Here is a 17,909-nt window from a genome sequence, read left to right as displayed (position 1 = left end):
CATAGGAGGCGCTGTTCAGATCTGTCACTCGGGGGTTTCCTCACTGCAAAGATCTTTTGAGGAACGATGATAGTTGACTTATTGAATGTATCCATTTATTGCCCACTATTTACGGCACATTTGTTTCGCGTGGCGCAGTTTAACAGTTTCTAGCTAAACCATATTCATTGTATGTGCAATAACTCAGTGTCGAATGAATCGAATAATAATTTGTATTTGCCAATTGGCTGAAGACGAAATATATGAGAGAGTTTGTTCTTGACAGAAATTCATAATCTTTGTCATTCCTGGGGCGACGATAAACACTTGTTATTTTGTTTCCACTGTAGCATACCGCCCCGTCGACTGTCGGCTATATTGTTGCCACATAATTGTAGCAAGCGTTTAATTTCTGTAATCACATTGTAACAATAATCAGTAATTCGTGTACTTTGAATGCCAGTCTGTTCGTGACTATTGAGGATACAGGAATGACATAATCACAATGAATGTGGTAATCTCAGGCGTCGTCTAAACTAGTCAGCTGACTTTTTAAAGCCTTTACTACAGTCTCCCAGCTGCGTTATCAATCTTTTAACCAAAACAAAGATACTGTCATCTGTGTTTTAATGGGGACCAGTAGAACTTACATCAGTATAGGATATGCTACCTTTGGCATGCTGGTTGGATTTTCGGCTTTTCTGTTCTGGAACATCGCATATAAACAACCATGGACGGCGGCGATGGGCGGCTTGTCAGGTATGCTACAATAACAACAACATGACAGAGACACCATAGTCTGATCACCGGATTTATAGGCCTATGATCTTCTTTTCTCTTTGTAGATCTTCTCTGATCTCTTGCCGTGCATGTAAACTGCTCATACTAAGATGATATGCGTGTCAGTGTGATATTCTTCTATTAGGGATTCTTTAGGAAATGCTTTCTTTGTAGCCTACTCAGTACTACTCCATTTTAATGCACGGATATGCAGTGTAGACTAATGTAGTTACGACGTTGGTCTTTCCTTATAACGTGTGAATGAATGGGCTGACTGTTTTCCTAGTAAAGGGATAAATGCATCGCATTCTTGCATCACATGAGCAGATTGGGCCATTATTTTATAAAAGACTTCAATCCTCTTTAGGATTTTAATTATAACAGCCTACACAGCCTCTATTCACAACTTCACAAATTCACAACCTATATTCAGCAATGTCTTCTGCAGTGATGCTCCCTCATTTAGCATACTAGCTATGCCCTGGTTCTGTCACGGTGTGTCACAGTGTGCCTCTGTAGTCTCTCTGGAGTGTAATAAAGTAGGATAAAGTATTTCCTTTATGTATATGTCCACCGAACAGGGGTGCTGGCGCTCTGGGCCCTGGTCACCCACATCATGTACCTGCAGGACTACTGGCGCACCTGGCTGAAGGGACTCAAGTTCTTCATCTTCGTTGGCATCCTCTTCTCCTTGCTGGCTGTGGTGGCCTTTGCCATCTTCCTCACCCTCGCCATCACAAAGAAGCAATGTAAGCTTCTATCTCTGGCTTATGTAGTCATATTGTCACATGCATATACAGTACATACACATAAACATAAACATACATAAGCAGACAGTATATTGTTGCATGTAGGCCCACATACGGTATATATTTATAGAACGGGTGGTTTGGAATTCCCAATATTAGAGCCTATCCTGCCGGTGATATATTGAAGCAATAACACTCAAGAGGGTGTGCTTTATCGTGGTTTGAGCTCTATGCAGTACTTGGACATATCTGAATATTGCATCTCTGAAGCAGGAGAAATTGTACCGTGCATAAATGTTCTGACAGTTTATTTCTGTCCTGTTCTGCAGCTCTGACTGACCCAACGAGCCTGTACCTGTCCTGTATCTGGAGCTTCCTGACTCTCAAATGGGCCTTCCTCCTGGCCCTCTACTCACACAGATACCGCCTGGAGTTCGCTGACATCAGCATCCTCAGTGACTTCTGATCAACTCCCATGTACAGGGTCAGACTCTATGGGGTTTGGGTTGGGTCACCAGTGGGCCAAAGAGATTTTATGAAGAGATGAGGAGGACAGAAGAGGACAGGTTGATGGGAGGGCAAGAGGACAGGCTGGAGTTGAAGTCATTTGACTTTTATCCCACATAGTTAGAACACTGTGGAATATTAAGCCCTAAATTCATGTCCAACCCTCTCCTCATTTCCTATACCTAACACCTTACCCATTGTACTGGTGTCGCCATATTTACTTGGTAAAACTGCTTAGCTGGAATGACAGCAGTGGCTTATGTTTCGAAGGAAAGATTTGTCAAAGCCTTTTTGTAGAGTGGCTTAGGTGGATGATGGATCATGACTGGGCCGTGTAGGCTGTGGGAGTTTCTGTCTGTAAGCATTTAACTGTCCGTACCATATTGTCACAACGATTTGTTTTGTAGACTTTTATTCAGATTCTAATGTATTGTTTCTCTGACATCTCATTGATAAGATCTAAATGGAAAAGGCTGTCTGTGTGTTGTACATGTCATCTCTAAGCTGTTCCTCTGTTTGCCACTAGGGGACGCAGCTTTATTTTGGCCTTCCTTTGCTCTGTCAGGATTATTGTATGTTTTATTGTATATTTGTTCCTCTCTTGTAGATAGCAAAACACACTATTATATCCTGAATGTGGCAAACAATTGCACTTTAAATGATGGTTTTGATTCCATTGTGTTGCACTCCCAATGCTGCCATATATTTAGCAGAAATAAGAATATGATGCAAAAACGAATATGTGTGGAACTGATCTACTGAGACAACTTGTTTTTAATGTTTCCATTATTGTATATGATCACCTTTACATGTATGTTGATCAGTACTATTTGTATTTTTGCTTTGTTTTATTCTCATCAAGTTTAACATTGTTTGGTGTAAGTTCCAATTCTTCCTTTTGCTACTTGTTCTTTAGTTATAACTACCATTCATGTTGTGAACAATTAAATTAAAACTGTCTTAAAGTGTGTGTGTGTGTGTGTGTGTGTGTGTGTGTGTGTGTGTGTGTGTGTGTGTGTGTGTGTGTGTGTGTGTGTGTGTGTGTGAAAGAAAACACAAACACAAAACCAGTGACACAAGTTAACATTAAATCCGATATATATCAGTCTCCAACTAATATAAAATATGAATATGATTTATAATGATTTGCTCCTCCCTGCGTGACAGACACTTAGAGTATACCTGAGCCGAGGTGTTCAGACGAGAATCTGCCATTAGCAGATACCTCTGCTAATTACTAACAGCTGTGGTTTCCCATAACAATAAACCCGTTTAAATAAGAGAATATCACTGATCATGTGCATATGTAGCCTCAGCAATACTCTCTCCCAGTTAAAGTGATAGTTCAAAAAAGTTGAACATGAGCACATTTGTGGCCAAATCGCCCCCTTCTGCACCCACCACTGTTCTGTTCAATTTGGCCTACCCTCACTCGCAAGCAGACAAATTCACTGGTCACAGTCATCTTACAGCCTACGCTAAAATCTCTGTGTCTGTCCCCGCTTCCCGCTCCAAAACATTCCAACACTCAGTTGCAACTTATTGGAATAAATATGAAACAGGACCTAAAACTCAACCCATTCTTCTCCATCCCCAGTTTCCATAAAGTTTCCCTTTATGTGTTTAATGTTGTGTGTGACTGCCTAACCACATGTCTGCTGTAAATACTGGATGTCTGTTTAGGACTTTTAAGTACTGTTTGCTTTGAAGTTTTGTAACTTCACTTGTCTGCTTTGCTGCTCATCTCACTACCCCTTCTTGCTCAGGTTGTAGGTGTAAAGGAGAATGTGTTGTCAATGACTAACCTGCTTAAATAAAGGTGCAGTTCCCATTAACCCACAATATTAGATTGAGGCAATAAGTAAGAATAAGGATGCCATTGTATCAACACAAAAGAATCCCCTTCTGGCAGAGTTTGCAACCCAAAGCTCCTCCCAGTTAGTGTCACCACACCTCTAGTATAAAACCAGTAATGAACTTGGTGGAGACCTGTGGATGACCATCACATCAGAAACCAATGACATCAGATAGTTCATTTCCATTGTAAGGTATAGTGCAGAATATTCTTTATTCTTCATTTTGCTGTGGCTTTTCCCTACCTTCTTTGAAATAGAACTGGCATGTTTCAATCTAAGAATTGTATCAGAGATTATTATTTCACGTAGAACTTCATTTTCATCCAAATGTACGATTGTGGTCTTTTATTTGAAATAACATACAATACCTGGCTCTGACAAACACTCATGTGTTTTTACGATCCTTGAAATAAATCTTGAATTTTGGTCTGTTATTAATACTACACAATCCATTCTTCCATTGTTTCAGTATGAAAATGGTTCTTGTAAGGTGAGAGGGGGTGATCATGTGCAAGTGGAGTGTGTGTTTGGTTATCTGACTCTATTCAGGTACGATAGTGATAGACGTGCCAATCCTCTCAAGGTTAGATTAGGAAACTCACAGGCAACGCAGGAGAGGTTTCTACCTGGGGAAGAAGGGCATTTCATTCAACTAACAATGTCAACAAAAGCCTGTATGTAAACGTCTTTGGTGATTGTTATAACAGTTAATAAAGTTGTTACAGTCCATGCTGAGGTCACATGTTTCTATGTAGCACCTCCAATTTTTGGAACTATTCAATATATATATATATATATACCAAGTGTATGGAAGCCTAGATAATGTATGTAGCATATGAAGCAGAAGTTTGTTCTCTGTGTGAGTAAGCTTTGAGTAATTCTTTCATTTACAAGCCACAGTGCAGCTTCATGGACAACAGCATCACCTGGCCTGTCTAACTGTCACTTGATTGGCTGCAGCGATGCACCAAGACCGCCCCCATTATGTGATCAACAGGCCAGTGTTCACTCTACCAGACTTTGACGAGGAGTATGACAAGAAGAGACGTTTGTTCCCCATAGGAGAGAAAGTGAAGAAACTCTTCAGGTACATAATTCAACTCATCAATCAATCAATCAGTCAATCAATCAACCAATCAAACCCCCTTGTATGAATTTAATCAGGTGTGTTAGTGCTGGGATGGGCAAAAATGTGGCCCACATCTGCCCCGATGTGGGACCAGCTAGTGAGACACTGATTTGCATAATGTTTCCCTGAATAGATCTGTGTTGTTGTTCCAAGGCTTTGACTGTGCCAGAAGAAAGGAGGGCGAGTCACAGGTGGGGCGATATGAACCGTGTGTTCTAACCAGATCTGAATGTTGAATACTGTATGTCTATGTACCATACCAGGTGCTCTGGGCCTCGACTGAAGTCCCTGCTGTTCAGACACCTGCCAGTGCTGAGCTGGCTGCCCAAATACAAAGTGAAGGAGAACCTGCTCTGTGATGTCATCAGTGGGGTCAGCGCAGGCACCATTCAGGTTCCTCAGGGTCTGTTTCTCTCCTCTCTCTGTTTTTCAGAAATCCTGAAAATGTCACCGTTCGAAATTACAGGGATGCTCAGGGGGGTTCAACCCACGCTAATAGATCTCATACATTACCACCAGTGTTATTAACTCTTTGATGAGTCCACATAGACAATTCTATAGCTTATGTTCAGAGTTTCTAAAGGTGTCTTATTTCATTAATACTGTAGAGTAATCATTTTCTATTCTTTCTAGGCATGGCATTCGCCCTGCTGGCTAGCCTTCCTCCTGTCAATGGCCTCTACTCCTCCTTCTTCCCTCTCATCCCCTACTTCTTCATGGGCACCGCTCATCAAATGGTCCCAGGTAAATTCTGGACAACTGTGGTTGCATTCGATATGAGGGCAAGATTTGTTTGTTCCTATAGTGTGATTGGATGTTCTCTCTGTCCAGGGACCTTTGCTGTGCTCAGCATCATGGTGGGCATGGTGTGTCTTAGACTGGCACCTGAGTCTGAATTCAGCCACTTCAACACCACCATCAACGCCACAGTGGTGGATGAGGAGAAGATGAACCAGGCTCGACTGGGCATATCTGCAACCTTGGCCTGCCTGACTGCCATCATACAGGTACCGGGACACCACAGAGTTAGTACAATATGACTGTGCAGGGGTATTGTGCAACAATAATATATTAAGGCATAAATAAAAAAGGCATTAGTTAAATACTACATGATAACTAAGCGACTGACAGGTTGAACACATTCATTCTGAATAGATGGGTCTGGGTCTGATGCAGTTTGGCTTTGTAGCCATCTACCTGTCAGAGTCCTTCGTCCGAGGCTTCATGACGGCTGCAGGACTGCAGATCCTCATCTCTGTTCTCAAGTACATCTTTGGCATTAAAGTCCCACCATACAGTGGACCACTGGCCATCATCCATGTAAGTGTGGTTAAGTTGAAAAAGAAATGACAGTCACTTTTCCTATCTCTCTGGCTAAACGTTTTATCATTACACAAAGTGTTTTTAATAACTATTGGTGTGTTGTTCTTGCGATGATGTTGTATGTTCATTTTTATACAGTGTTATACACTGTATTTTCTTTTTATGTGTCTGTAATCCTGCTTGCATATTTGCCCCTTGTGGGATAAATAAAGTATTTTGAATTGAATTGAATATCTTTATCTTTCCATTCAGAACTACAGTGATTTCAACTGCATTTCCACTGCTATAACAACCTCTGTGTGTCTTAGACCCTAATAGACATAGTTTGTGGCCTGCCCGAAACCAACATCGCCTCGCTGGTCTTTGCTCTGGTCAGCTGTGTGGTTCTCATAGCGGTGAAGGAGCTGAGCGCACGCTACCGCCACAAGCTGCCCTTCCCCATCCCCATGGAGATCGTCATTGTGAGTGACGGACACTAGCCACTTCCTCCTAAGATACAGTATATAAACAACACTAATCACCTGCTATTTCTCAATGTTTTTTTAACTTGGGATAATCATAGTATGTGGTGGTTTCACCATCCTCAGTTGAATACATTGTAGATATCTACACATACAGCAAGAGTGTTTCCGACTGTGCTTAGTGTTTATTTAGTCACTTGTAGTCTTAGTTGTGGGCAGTAAGTGACTAAAATGCCCCTAATGGAGTCTAAGGCCAATAGAAAAGGTTCATCCTGAGTCTCCCTTTCTACAGGTGGTGGTGGCCACTGCCATCTCAGGCCCGCTGGACCTGCCTGAGCGCTACGGCATGGACATAGTGGGAGTGATCCCCCTGGGGTAAGTGACACAGACGACTCCTGGTACTGCTTGATATAATGGTTTTGCGATTGTAAGGCTGACTTATCCAAACTAATCATGGTGATGAATAAGCAGGCAACACGCTTTCACTGTGTTGAGTTGTGTTAACTCCACATTTTTGCCAAAAAGAAATCTTTTCTCATCCAGGCATGACATGATAAGTAGGCCTCACACGATCATGGCTGATGGTATAGTCCTCCACACATTCTCTCCTCCCATTCACAAGTTGTTGTGTTCCTAATCTCCTGTCCTAGATTCCCGGCCCCCATCCTACCACAAGTGAGCGAGTGGGAGGACATGCTGAGCACTGCCTTCTCCCTGGCCATCGTGGGCTATGTGATCAACTTGGCAATGGGCAGGACGTTGGCGGCAAAGCATGGCTATGACGTGGATCCTAATCAGGTATAAACACTCAGGGGTAAAGCATAAGGGAAGAGGGTGAGCAAAAAATACAGGAATACAAGTTTATACATAATGTGATCATTGACATCATTTTTACATATAGGATGAGGAATTCCACATGTTTGTCCTAACATAATATAATATTATGTTCTATATATGTGTTATGCTGAGATTACTGCCATTCCATTGTGTCCTAAGAGAACTGATGTGACCATGTGTGTGTCTCTGTGCAGGAGATGTTGGCTCTTGGCTGCAGTAACTTTCTGGGGTCTTTCTTCAAGATCCATGTCATCTGCTGTGCCCTGTCAGTCACCCTGGCTGTGGACAGCGCTGGAGGAGCATCACAGGTCACATCCAGGGATTACGTTCATGCAGAGACACATCTTGACAAAAGACAGTGATCATGGACAAATCTCTCACTTTCATGTTGAACCATCATTTCTTGTTGCTAATCCACATGCTGGTTGATATACTGACATACATACATGTACCAAGTTTCATGACAGTTTATACAACAGTAGAAGATCTTGACTCAATGAAGACTCTCATTCTTGCTCCCTTCTCACAGTTTGCCAGTCTGTGTGTAATGCTGGTGGTGATGGTCACCATGCTGGCCTTGGGGGCCTTCCTCAAACCGTTACCCAAGGTCAGGACCTTTATTGAAACAGTTTAGATTGAAACATCTGTGTGCTGTATGCGGGTGACAAATGCTAACAGTGAGGGTTGGACAGCAGGAATCATGTTTTTGGACAAACGTCTACAAATAATATGTGATATATTGAGTGTTGATTTCTGTTAACTCCTAGTCTGTGCTGGGAGCCCTGATAGCAGTCAACCTGAAGAACACTCTCCTGCAGCTCGCTGATCCCTATTACCTGTGGAAGAAGAGCAAACTGGACTGTGTGAGTCAGAGCCAGCACTCATAATCAGTGTCACAAAGAGTTGTTCTTGGATATGACATGGCCAGGAAAAACTGTAAGGACTATACAGTAGTTATAGCCTGTAACTAGGGCCCAGAGTTTTTTCCAGGTCAGAAAAAACCTCTGGGTCTTTCTCAATACATGAAGAGGAAGTGTATGTTGCCACAGACTAATGTAAGCTAACATGAGGATATTCAGAAGACTTTCTAATACATACTGGTAGAACACAAATTACTATTTGACATGTGGTTCTGTCTCTTGTCCAGTGTGTGTGGGTAGTGTCCTTCTTAGCCACATTCTTCCTGAGCTTGCCTTATGGAGTTGCCATCGGAGTAGGGTTCTCCGTCCTCGTGGTCATTTTCCGAACACAGTTGTAAGTGAATCCTATTTCCATCGAATCACAACACTGATGCTATGACAACATGATTTAGTCAATTGTTTTAGTGAGGGGAATTCTACATTTGAATCAATACAAGAAGAAGCATACAGCAGTATGGCACATTCCTATATTTTTAACATGGCACGTTCCTCACAGTCGGAATGGTTCAGAGGTGGCTCAGATCATGGATACAGACATCTACAGGAATCCCAAGGTCTACAGCAAGGTAACTATATTGTTGGGACCACATACTCTGGGTCGTTGTGTTTTTTCACCATATAGCTTTCTATAAACATGCTATGTGTCTACAGTGTTTTTTAATATGATATTTTTCTTCTTTTACAGGTGAAATCCGTTGAGGGGGTGAAAATAGTGAACTACTGCTCCCCTCTCTACTTTGCCAATGTAGAGATATTCCGCCGCAAGGTCATCAAAAAGGTATTGTGGGAGTGGGCCTAGAGTACTCACACTATTGACTAAAAAGTCCCTGACACACATGCTCAGTTATGTAGGACTTGTGTGTGTTTGTTTGTGTGTGTTTGTGTGTGTGTGTCTGTGTCTGTGTGTGTGTGTGTGTGTGTGTGTGTGTGTGTGTAGACCGGGCTGGACCCAAGTAAACTTCTGCTGGCCAGGAGGAAGTTTCTGGAGAAACAACAAAAGGAACTACAGTGTCAAGATAAGGAGACCAAGAGGAGGAAGCCGAGTTCTCTAGTGACCATGAAGTCTCAGGTAAGAGATCAGAGTGGGTCTGAGCAACGCCCTCTGATCCTGAAGAGACAGCATCATCCAACCTTTGGGTTTAAAATGTGTATACGGTATATCACATGGGATAACTATGCTTAAACTGTAGCTTGAGTCATTTTATTGAACCTGTGGTTGACATAAGATGACTATTTTGTGGTTATGTCTCTCTCAATGTCTAGACTATATCACAGCTTGAGCTGCAGAATGACTTTGACATCAGCGAAGGCAGTGCCAACAAGCCTGAATCGCCCACTAGCTATGTCAACTTCCACTGCAGTGACATTGAGCTGGGAGACCAGGCGCCTGACCCGGACAAACCCAGTCCTTCTCCTGCCATTCTCGAGTCCCAGCCCATGCCCTTCCACACCCTCATCCTGGACTTAGCTGGGGTCTGCTTCATAGACCTGATGGGTATTAAACTACTCACCAAGGTCAATTACCCAACAGTGTCATGTAGTAAATACACCATATCCAGTCTATTTTTCAGAAGTATGTACTGTATAGCATATATTTGAACCTTTTCCAGTGATTTGTATTGCAGAGTTGTGAGACCAGTTGTGTGCTGTAATGTTTGTTCCACACAGATGAACTCAAGCTATGAGATGCTGGGGATCAAGCTATACTTGTCCAATGTTCAAGGTGAGATTTAGTTTGTATGACGTCGTCAGTAAAGTACCTGTCAAACAGTGTGACTTGCAGCACTGGGAAAGCAGTTGTCATGGGAACAGGGCATTTTTTGCAGGAGCTAATGCTGAGTCACACCATTGTATGTGACTTGAAGTCTGTGGAGGACTTGTACAACAAGATAAAAGAGTATACAGTTAGGGGCTGGTTAATGGTTCAAATCCCATTTCTGCATGTCCATGATAAGGCAGAGAATTTTCTATTTCCTTCCCTTTCCTGTTGAGATAAAGAGGTGATCCATCAAAGTGAAAAGTGCAGGTTGGCATTTCATTTGCCATTCATTTACCAACTGTTCTCTGTTCCATACCCTGAGTAACACATTCAATACCTTGGGCTCCCCGAAGTAAAAGAATGTTTAAGGTCATTGGAGTTCTATCTTGTTGGGTGGAAGATGGATTCCCTGAACACAAAAGGCCCTTTCTCTTATCTGCATGTCATTTTCAGTAAAGAAGCAAACCCTTGTATTATAAAGGGTGTACAAGGTCCTTGAGCTGAAGTGTCATGCACAATTTTCTTTTAAAAAAAGCTCTGACGGCAAAATACAACACCATTGAATCAATTATTTGAAAGAGAAACTATATATATATTGTATACTTTTATTCAACAAACAAATATACCTCCTCAGTTTCAATATATAGGATATCTGAGTTTCTTAATTTCACTCCTCACATGACTTTGTGTGTTTGCAGCCCAGGTATATGAGGAGCTGGAGGGGGGAGGGGTGTTTGAGGAGGGCAGTATTCCCCGTGCGCACCTCTTCCTCTCTGTCCATGACGCCATCCTCCATGCCCAGCAGAGGTCGACAAGCACAGCGGTCTCTGATAAGGCAGGTCCCATTCTTACGCCGGACCACAATAACCATGCATGCTATCACTTCATAGCTCCTCACTGAATTCTGAGATGGAGATAAAGTCAATAATTACAGTGTGTTATATATTTACCCAAGCCTTTTATACCTGTTGCAACTGAACGTCTTGCTGACTACATAGGCATGCAAGGACACTTTCTAGGTATCAAATCGATGGGAAAAGGTCCAGTTCAAACACTTCACAGATGTTCTGCAATTAACTCAGTGATAAAAAGACCTCAGAGATAAAAACCCCCCCCACAAAAACCCCCCACTGTTAACAGTCAGACAGAGGGTCAGTGTGTGATAAGGGGTGAGTTCCAGTAAATTATGATATACAGTAGTTTCATTAACTGTGTTCCTGGTTATTGAGTAATCTCCTACCCCCTTCCACTTTTGTTTGCTTCCTTTCTTCTCATTTTCCACCACCTTATCTGGGGCAGCAAGGGTACACAGAAAATCAGAAAAAAATCAACAAAGTTCCAGGAAACTAAGTTAACTGAAAAATATTGGAACTTCAAATATAAAGCCTGTTGTCGACAGAGGTCATGAATATAACAAGTTTGCCTGTGTTTATCTGTCAATCTGTGTCTCTCCTCTCCTCTCACTCTTTGCACCTAGTGGATAGCTTCCCAAAACCAGTACGCCTTACCATGTATGCCTTACCATATCATTGATTCACAAACACATTCAGGAGAGCAACAGAATCATAGTAGAAATGTGTTGATGATGTTTTTACATGGGCACTTGCTGTGTGTGTGGAAGGGGAGGCTGATGGAGACAAACATCGGAGCACAGGCTCACACATGTTTGATACCATTGCTCATTCCATTCCATGCATTACAATGAGCTTGTCCTCCGATTTCTACCTCCACCAGCCTCCCCTGGTGTGAAACTGTGAATGGGTTACTGTAGTGTGAGGGTGATGAGAGGCTGCATGACTGAAGTGTACCTATACCTCTCTGGGGATTACAGGGAGAGCGACAGAGACAGGAGCTGGTCCTTAATATTCAGGAGCAGGAGAGGGACCTGGAGCAGGTACTGTATCCGAAATCAATATCACTCCTGTGGATGCTCTGGGCTATACTTAGTCTGAGTAAAACGTCATTTGTATTAATGAGGGTTATATCTCATCTGCTAATATCAATTCATCATTCCACAGTAACGATTGACCATTTTCTATCTACAGGAGATGTTTTGAACACTTGGTGTGTGTAATGCTGAAGGAATGAACCACATGAATAAACTGTATTCAAATGGAAGATAATTATTGCTCTTATAAGGTTATCCACATGCTGCCTACCAATGCTGCTGCCATCCCTACTGTTTAGCATTCCATGTCTTAAATGTGAACTTTGTCTTGCTCCTGTCCTGTGTTGAATTCGCACCATTGATTTGGAGGCCATCATTTCAATGTTAACTTGTAAAGTACCATATTACTCCCCCACTCACCACCAGGCACCACTAGGCACCACTTTCTTTTCTAGACATTTTTAGACAATCTTTGACCACCTAAATTGCAAGGTAACAAATAAGGAAAAAATATAATCATAATAGTGTTTGGAATTATGTTTTTCTGCTGAAATGGTGCATAACTGTATCTCTTGTTATACATTATGCTGTATGTGTATGTATTTATTATATAATGTTAATAAACGGGGTATTGTTGTTGGGCAATTCATTATTTTGTTGGATAAAAAGTACAATTTAAGTCGAAATTGATATGTTGCTCATTGTTAGGAGGCCAATTAAATGCACAAAGTAAAATGTAACGTAAAATGTGATTCTCTTCTTCATCAGTATTCAGACAACTACAAAAATGGAGGAAAGTAACATTTGATTCGCTAAGAAGAAGGCACCGTGACCATTGACAATAGACCGTGACAGGTGCGTCGGTCAAAGAAGTCCGTCACCTAGTTTATTATGTCACATTTGACGGTCAGGCCTAGTAGCCTATTTCTTTAAATCTGCGGATATTTTTCTTATTTTTATAATACCTTTTTCTCCGTTGTTTTAAGCCATTCGCTGGTACACAGTTGCTGAGAGGGAGAGAGGGATACACGGGAGGCAAGTGCGTTATGTACAAATAGCCTACTAGTGTTGGCAAGTACGATGTATGTCTTTCTAATATGATATGCCCCACTTCCACTGTCCATTAACTTTCTCCACCATAAAGGAAATCCTTATTTTATTTAAATTACACCATTCAGACATTTGTTTAGATATTGAAAATGCACATGTACCTGGATAAATACAGTATAAACCACTTAGCCTAGTCGGATTTCCATGTTGAAGACGGGCAGGGAGTCCAGCGACCTGATTAGTTGGTCACAACACCTATATAGGCCTACATCAGTCACATGGACTAACGTCTCCCTCTAGTGGGATGAAATATAACCCACCGCTTTGATAGAGCCAGGACATGATCTTTTCATATGTACTGTATGAATTTCTCTCTTGAACTTTCTTAGTCTTCATCAGTCAATGTTTTCACCTGGACTTCCGACAGACATGAATTTGGCTGCAGGTATGTTACATGTTGAACTAAAGGCCTATTTTAGATTACAATGGTATAGAACATGTTATATTCTTATTAGTTTAAATGTTGCTCTGTTCCTTTTAGTTCTGGTTTGTTTCCAGCTTTTGGTCTCTATTGGTAAGTGTGCTTACTTATGATCCCTTAGACTTAGAGATCTATATCAAATGTTTTTGGTATTCATGTTACTGAGGTATTAGCCTTTGAATCTTACAGAACACCTCTTAATGTATCCACACAGAGGATATACAATGTTAAGTTTGCATACAGAGTAAAGGGATCATTTATAGCTTTAAATGTGATAAACCATGTGTATTTCTTCACTATGTTAAGCCATTTGTGATCAGAGACAAGAGTCCAGGCTGGTGTGCTATTTGAACAGCCAATCACAGTCCCATCCTGACCTGCCCCCCTTCAACCTGGACCAGACAGACCCATTCCTCTGCACCCACATCATCTATGCTGCAGACATGGACCAGGAATATAACATCAAACCCTTCCCTCTAGAGGACAAAACCATCTCTAGCTCCTTGAACGAGCTCAAGGAGAGGTGTGTTCTGTAGCATTGGCGGTGTGTGTGTGTGTGTGTGTGTGTGTGTGTGTGTGTGTGTGTGTGTGTGTGTATGTGTGTGTACTTGTACTTGCATGCAGGTGTGTGTATGTGTGTGTGTGTGTGTGTGTGTGTGGGGGGGGGGGTATCTCTGTGTATCTGTGAGCTCATACCACAACCATAGATGCATTTCATAACCCCTTTACCTTCCATCAGGAACCCAGCTCTGAAGACTCTGCTAGCTGTTGGGAGATGGAGCTCTAATGACACAAGGTCAATGGCCCTACCATCACTTACGGTCACAAACATCTCGCAATAATCTCGGTGTATTTAGTACACCCTGTATACTGCATAGCATTGTCACAGCTGTCTGTAACTCCTCTGCTCGATGAGTTCTGGACATGGAAGCAAAGTTAGGATTTGAATCCGAAGAGTTTTCATTCAGTCACATCCGACGTTCTCTCTGACCTAGGCTCATCCAGATGTCCTCTAACCAAACCAGCCGGAAGATGTTTGTTCACTCTGCTTTGAAACACCTGAGGCAGGAAGGCTTTGATGGACTGGATGTGGTGTGGCAAACTGGAGCCCAAAGGAATAAGAGTCTCTTCACTCTTCTACTAAAAGTAAGACCTTAGATGAAACATCCTCTTTCTTGAGTTGACCACTTTGATGTGTGTTGTGTGGCTGCAGTACAGTGTGTGTGTGTGTGTGTGTGTGTGTGTGTGTGTGTGTGTGCATGCGTGCATGCATGTGTGTGTGTGGTGTAGGAGCTGCGGGGAGGGATCCAGGAGGAGGCTCGTCTCTCAGAGAGGGAGACCCTGCTCCTCTCCACGGCCGTGTCTGGGCTGGAGGACTACGCCAGAGAGGCCTATGATGCACACTCGTTCCCCCAGTGAGTCCACAGCAGCACCCTGACGAATCAGACCCATCGAGACACACCGACCTCACAGAGTTACAGTCATACAGTCACTCTAACACACGGTGTTAGAGTCCTATTGTCCAGTATGTCCAGGGCAGTGACAAATGGCAAGGTTCATGTGAAATGTCATACAGACACTAGTTTGTACTGTTGTATGTTATACTCTTCGAACATGTCCAGCATTAAATGGTCATGATGAGCTGTTGTCTTTGATCCTGCAGGTATGTTGACTTCATCTCCCTGGTGAACTATGACCTCCACGGGCCACTGGAGGGGATGCCAGGCCACGTCAGTCCCCTCCTCCTCAGCCAACAGCAGCAGCCAGCTCTGGACACACCTCTGAGCATCGTACTGTACACTCACCATCTCCCCATCATCACTGATTTTACACTTCACATCATTTCCAAAGTGTTTTAGTTGCCTTCCATTCAGTCATTCTACAAACCTGTTTTCACCAGGACCATCTAGTCCAGTACTGGCTCTCTCAGGGAGTGGATTCCCATAAGCTGATCCTGGGGTTTCCTTCGTACGCACCGGTGCCCCGAATCTTGGAGAACTTGGAGATCTATCACGAGGACAGAGAGGCAGCACTAGAAGATGACACAGGGGAATACACCCAGCCTCAGACTGCACATGACGTCATGCCTTACTATGAGGTAAATGCAGAGAAGCAGATCCCAGACAAGCACACACGTCATGTAGATAGCGTGATGTTACATGAGCAATATGTACAGGATGATTATCAGAATCAGAATCAGAATTATTTTATTTGGCCAAGTATATTTGCACATACAGGAAATTGACGTGGTGAGGTTGGTGCATGGGACATAAAAAACAACAATGTATATATATAAACAAAATATGAACAAAAAATTTACAAAAAACTAAATATAAACAAAATAACAAACAAAAAAATACAAAATAGAACAATAAAACGATAAATTATGTAGGCTGTGCGAGGCTTAGAGGCAATAAGGCTTATTTCGACTATTTCAAATTTCGACTGTTTCTATATATCTGTCAGGTGATATTCACGAGACTGTCTGTTAGTAGATGTCAATGATGTGACAGTAAACTCTTTTCACAGCCGTGTGGAGCAGGCAGAGCACCCAGCGTCTATCCAGAGAGACTAGGCAACGGTGTTAAAGGTCAGACCTCCTAGTTTACACTTCCTGACAGGTGATGACGGTTATCTATACTTGGCTCCTCAGGTGTGTCAGTTCATCAACAGCGGGGCGTTCTTTGTGCAGTCTGATGAGAGAACGAAGATGGTCCATGCATATAAGGATGACCAGTGGCTGAGCTTTGACAACAGCCTGAAGGAGAAGGTACCGTACCGGATGTTAGGGTCTGCATCAACACGGTATCCCTGCCACACATTCCATATCATCATCACTCATCCTCAATAAAATCAAGTCAAATAAAATAAAATAAAAAAATTGCCCATAACGTGTTAGCCCATACAGTGGTATATCCCCATTGGTAGTGCATGTGTAGCTAATACTCCCTCCACGGTGCCCCTCCCCGTGCAGATGAGAGAGCTGAAGCGTCTGGAGCTGGGTGGGGCCATGGTGTGGTCCCTGGATCTGGATGACTATACAGGGACCCTGTGTGGCCAGGGCTCCTTCCCTTTCACCAGGCTGCTTAGAGCTTCTCTCTGGGGAAGACACCACAGACCTCACCATCGATCACGCCACTACAATCACGGCCACTGCCTCAGCCACCGTCACGGCCGAAAGCCACGCCCTGGCCAAGGCTCCGTTCACCGTAGTCATCCCCATCGGCATGGTTTCCTCTCCCATGACAGTCGTCACCCTGGTTACCATGTCCATTGTCACCATCACCAGGTCCGCCTCCCTGTTTGATCACACGGGTAGCATGGGACCTTGGCCTGACTCATTGGCTTTTTTTCTCGTTTGTTAGAAACTCCTCGTGTCCTCTCCTCCGTCCTCCACTCGCTCCCTTCTCAAAAAGCATTGGAGGAGAATATCAATGTTGTAACTCTTATTCCTGTTATATTAAGTTATATGATTTTTGTACCCTGGCCATTGTATACAGTCATTATTTGATTTGAAGCCCCAAAAGTTTCTTCAGGAACTTAATTTTCTAGTTGTAATTATGTCAATGTAGTTGTTGCTGTTGAATTCCTGAGCATACAGTTAGTTCATATCAATCTTAAACAGGGTAAACGTGATTAGGTTCAGATCAAGCAGGCATTGTATACAGTGCTCTTTTCAACGTGACATCCACCTCATCAGTACCGCACTCAGCGGACAGGGGGCAGTATACTAAAGGATAGTCAAACACCATGAAAAACAGATAGACAGAAAATAAGTCACAAAGGAGATTTATTTTTCATATTTAATCAAATTGCTGACGAAGCCTGTTTGCTTGTGAAACAGTGGTGTAATTAACCGAGAGAGAGAGAGAGCATCGACACAACAGCTGTGTGGAGAGCAGGCCGTCTGGTCCCCATGGAGACCTCTGGCTCTATAAAAGGGCAAGCTGGAGCGAAGGGAGGAACTTAGCGTCAGCAGTTTCACATGGCGGTGTTGTCTTGGAACTCTCTGTCTAATAGCACACCATTATTATATGATTGTGTTTTTTACACAGGTCATGATGTAGTGTACAGGCTTGTTCTGGAGAATACAGTATATCAACATAAGTAGACACTTTGTTATTAATGTCGTGACATTACTGTGTATAAGGAGAGCATACATGTATAAAAGTGTACGTTGAATGTGATTT

At 42.7% G+C, this 17,909-nt stretch overlaps 2 protein-coding genes across 2 annotated transcripts; both read left to right on the top strand.

Moving 5' to 3' along the window:
* Positions 1-329: 329 nt before the first annotated feature.
* Positions 330-2,964, top strand: slc48a1a (solute carrier family 48 member 1a). The gene is made up of 3 exons (XM_083674581.1): positions 330-738; positions 1,341-1,508; positions 1,838-2,964. The coding sequence occupies exons 1-3, from the start codon at positions 609-611 to the stop codon at positions 1,972-1,974; spliced, it is 435 nt and encodes a 144-aa protein (XP_083530707.1). The 5' UTR covers positions 330-608; the 3' UTR covers positions 1,975-2,964.
* Positions 2,965-4,833: 1,869 nt separating this feature from the next.
* LOC310808904 (solute carrier family 26 member 9) lies at positions 4,834-17,026 on the top strand (the record flags this gene model as incomplete). The annotated part of the gene is made up of 27 exons (XM_083676003.1): positions 4,834-4,958; positions 5,264-5,403; positions 5,634-5,744; positions 5,832-6,007; positions 6,156-6,320; positions 6,632-6,784; positions 7,077-7,159; positions 7,435-7,582; positions 7,816-7,929; positions 8,151-8,228; positions 8,389-8,484; positions 8,769-8,875; positions 9,038-9,107; positions 9,227-9,319; positions 9,479-9,610; positions 9,805-10,056; positions 10,210-10,264; positions 10,999-11,135; positions 12,132-12,194; positions 14,040-14,242; positions 14,459-14,515; positions 14,715-14,865; positions 15,010-15,134; positions 15,383-15,509; positions 15,620-15,817; positions 16,373-16,489; positions 16,694-17,026. The coding sequence occupies 27 exons, from the start codon at positions 4,834-4,836 to the stop codon at positions 17,024-17,026; spliced, it is 3,609 nt and encodes a 1,202-aa protein (XP_083532129.1).
* Positions 17,027-17,909: the final 883 nt, after the last annotated feature.

This window comes from Argentina silus (assembly GCF_951799395.1).
Source record: "Argentina silus genome assembly, chromosome: 8".
NCBI lineage: Eukaryota > Metazoa > Chordata > Actinopteri > Argentiniformes > Argentinidae > Argentina > Argentina silus.
This window is presented reverse-complemented; position numbering and strand designations above follow the sequence as displayed.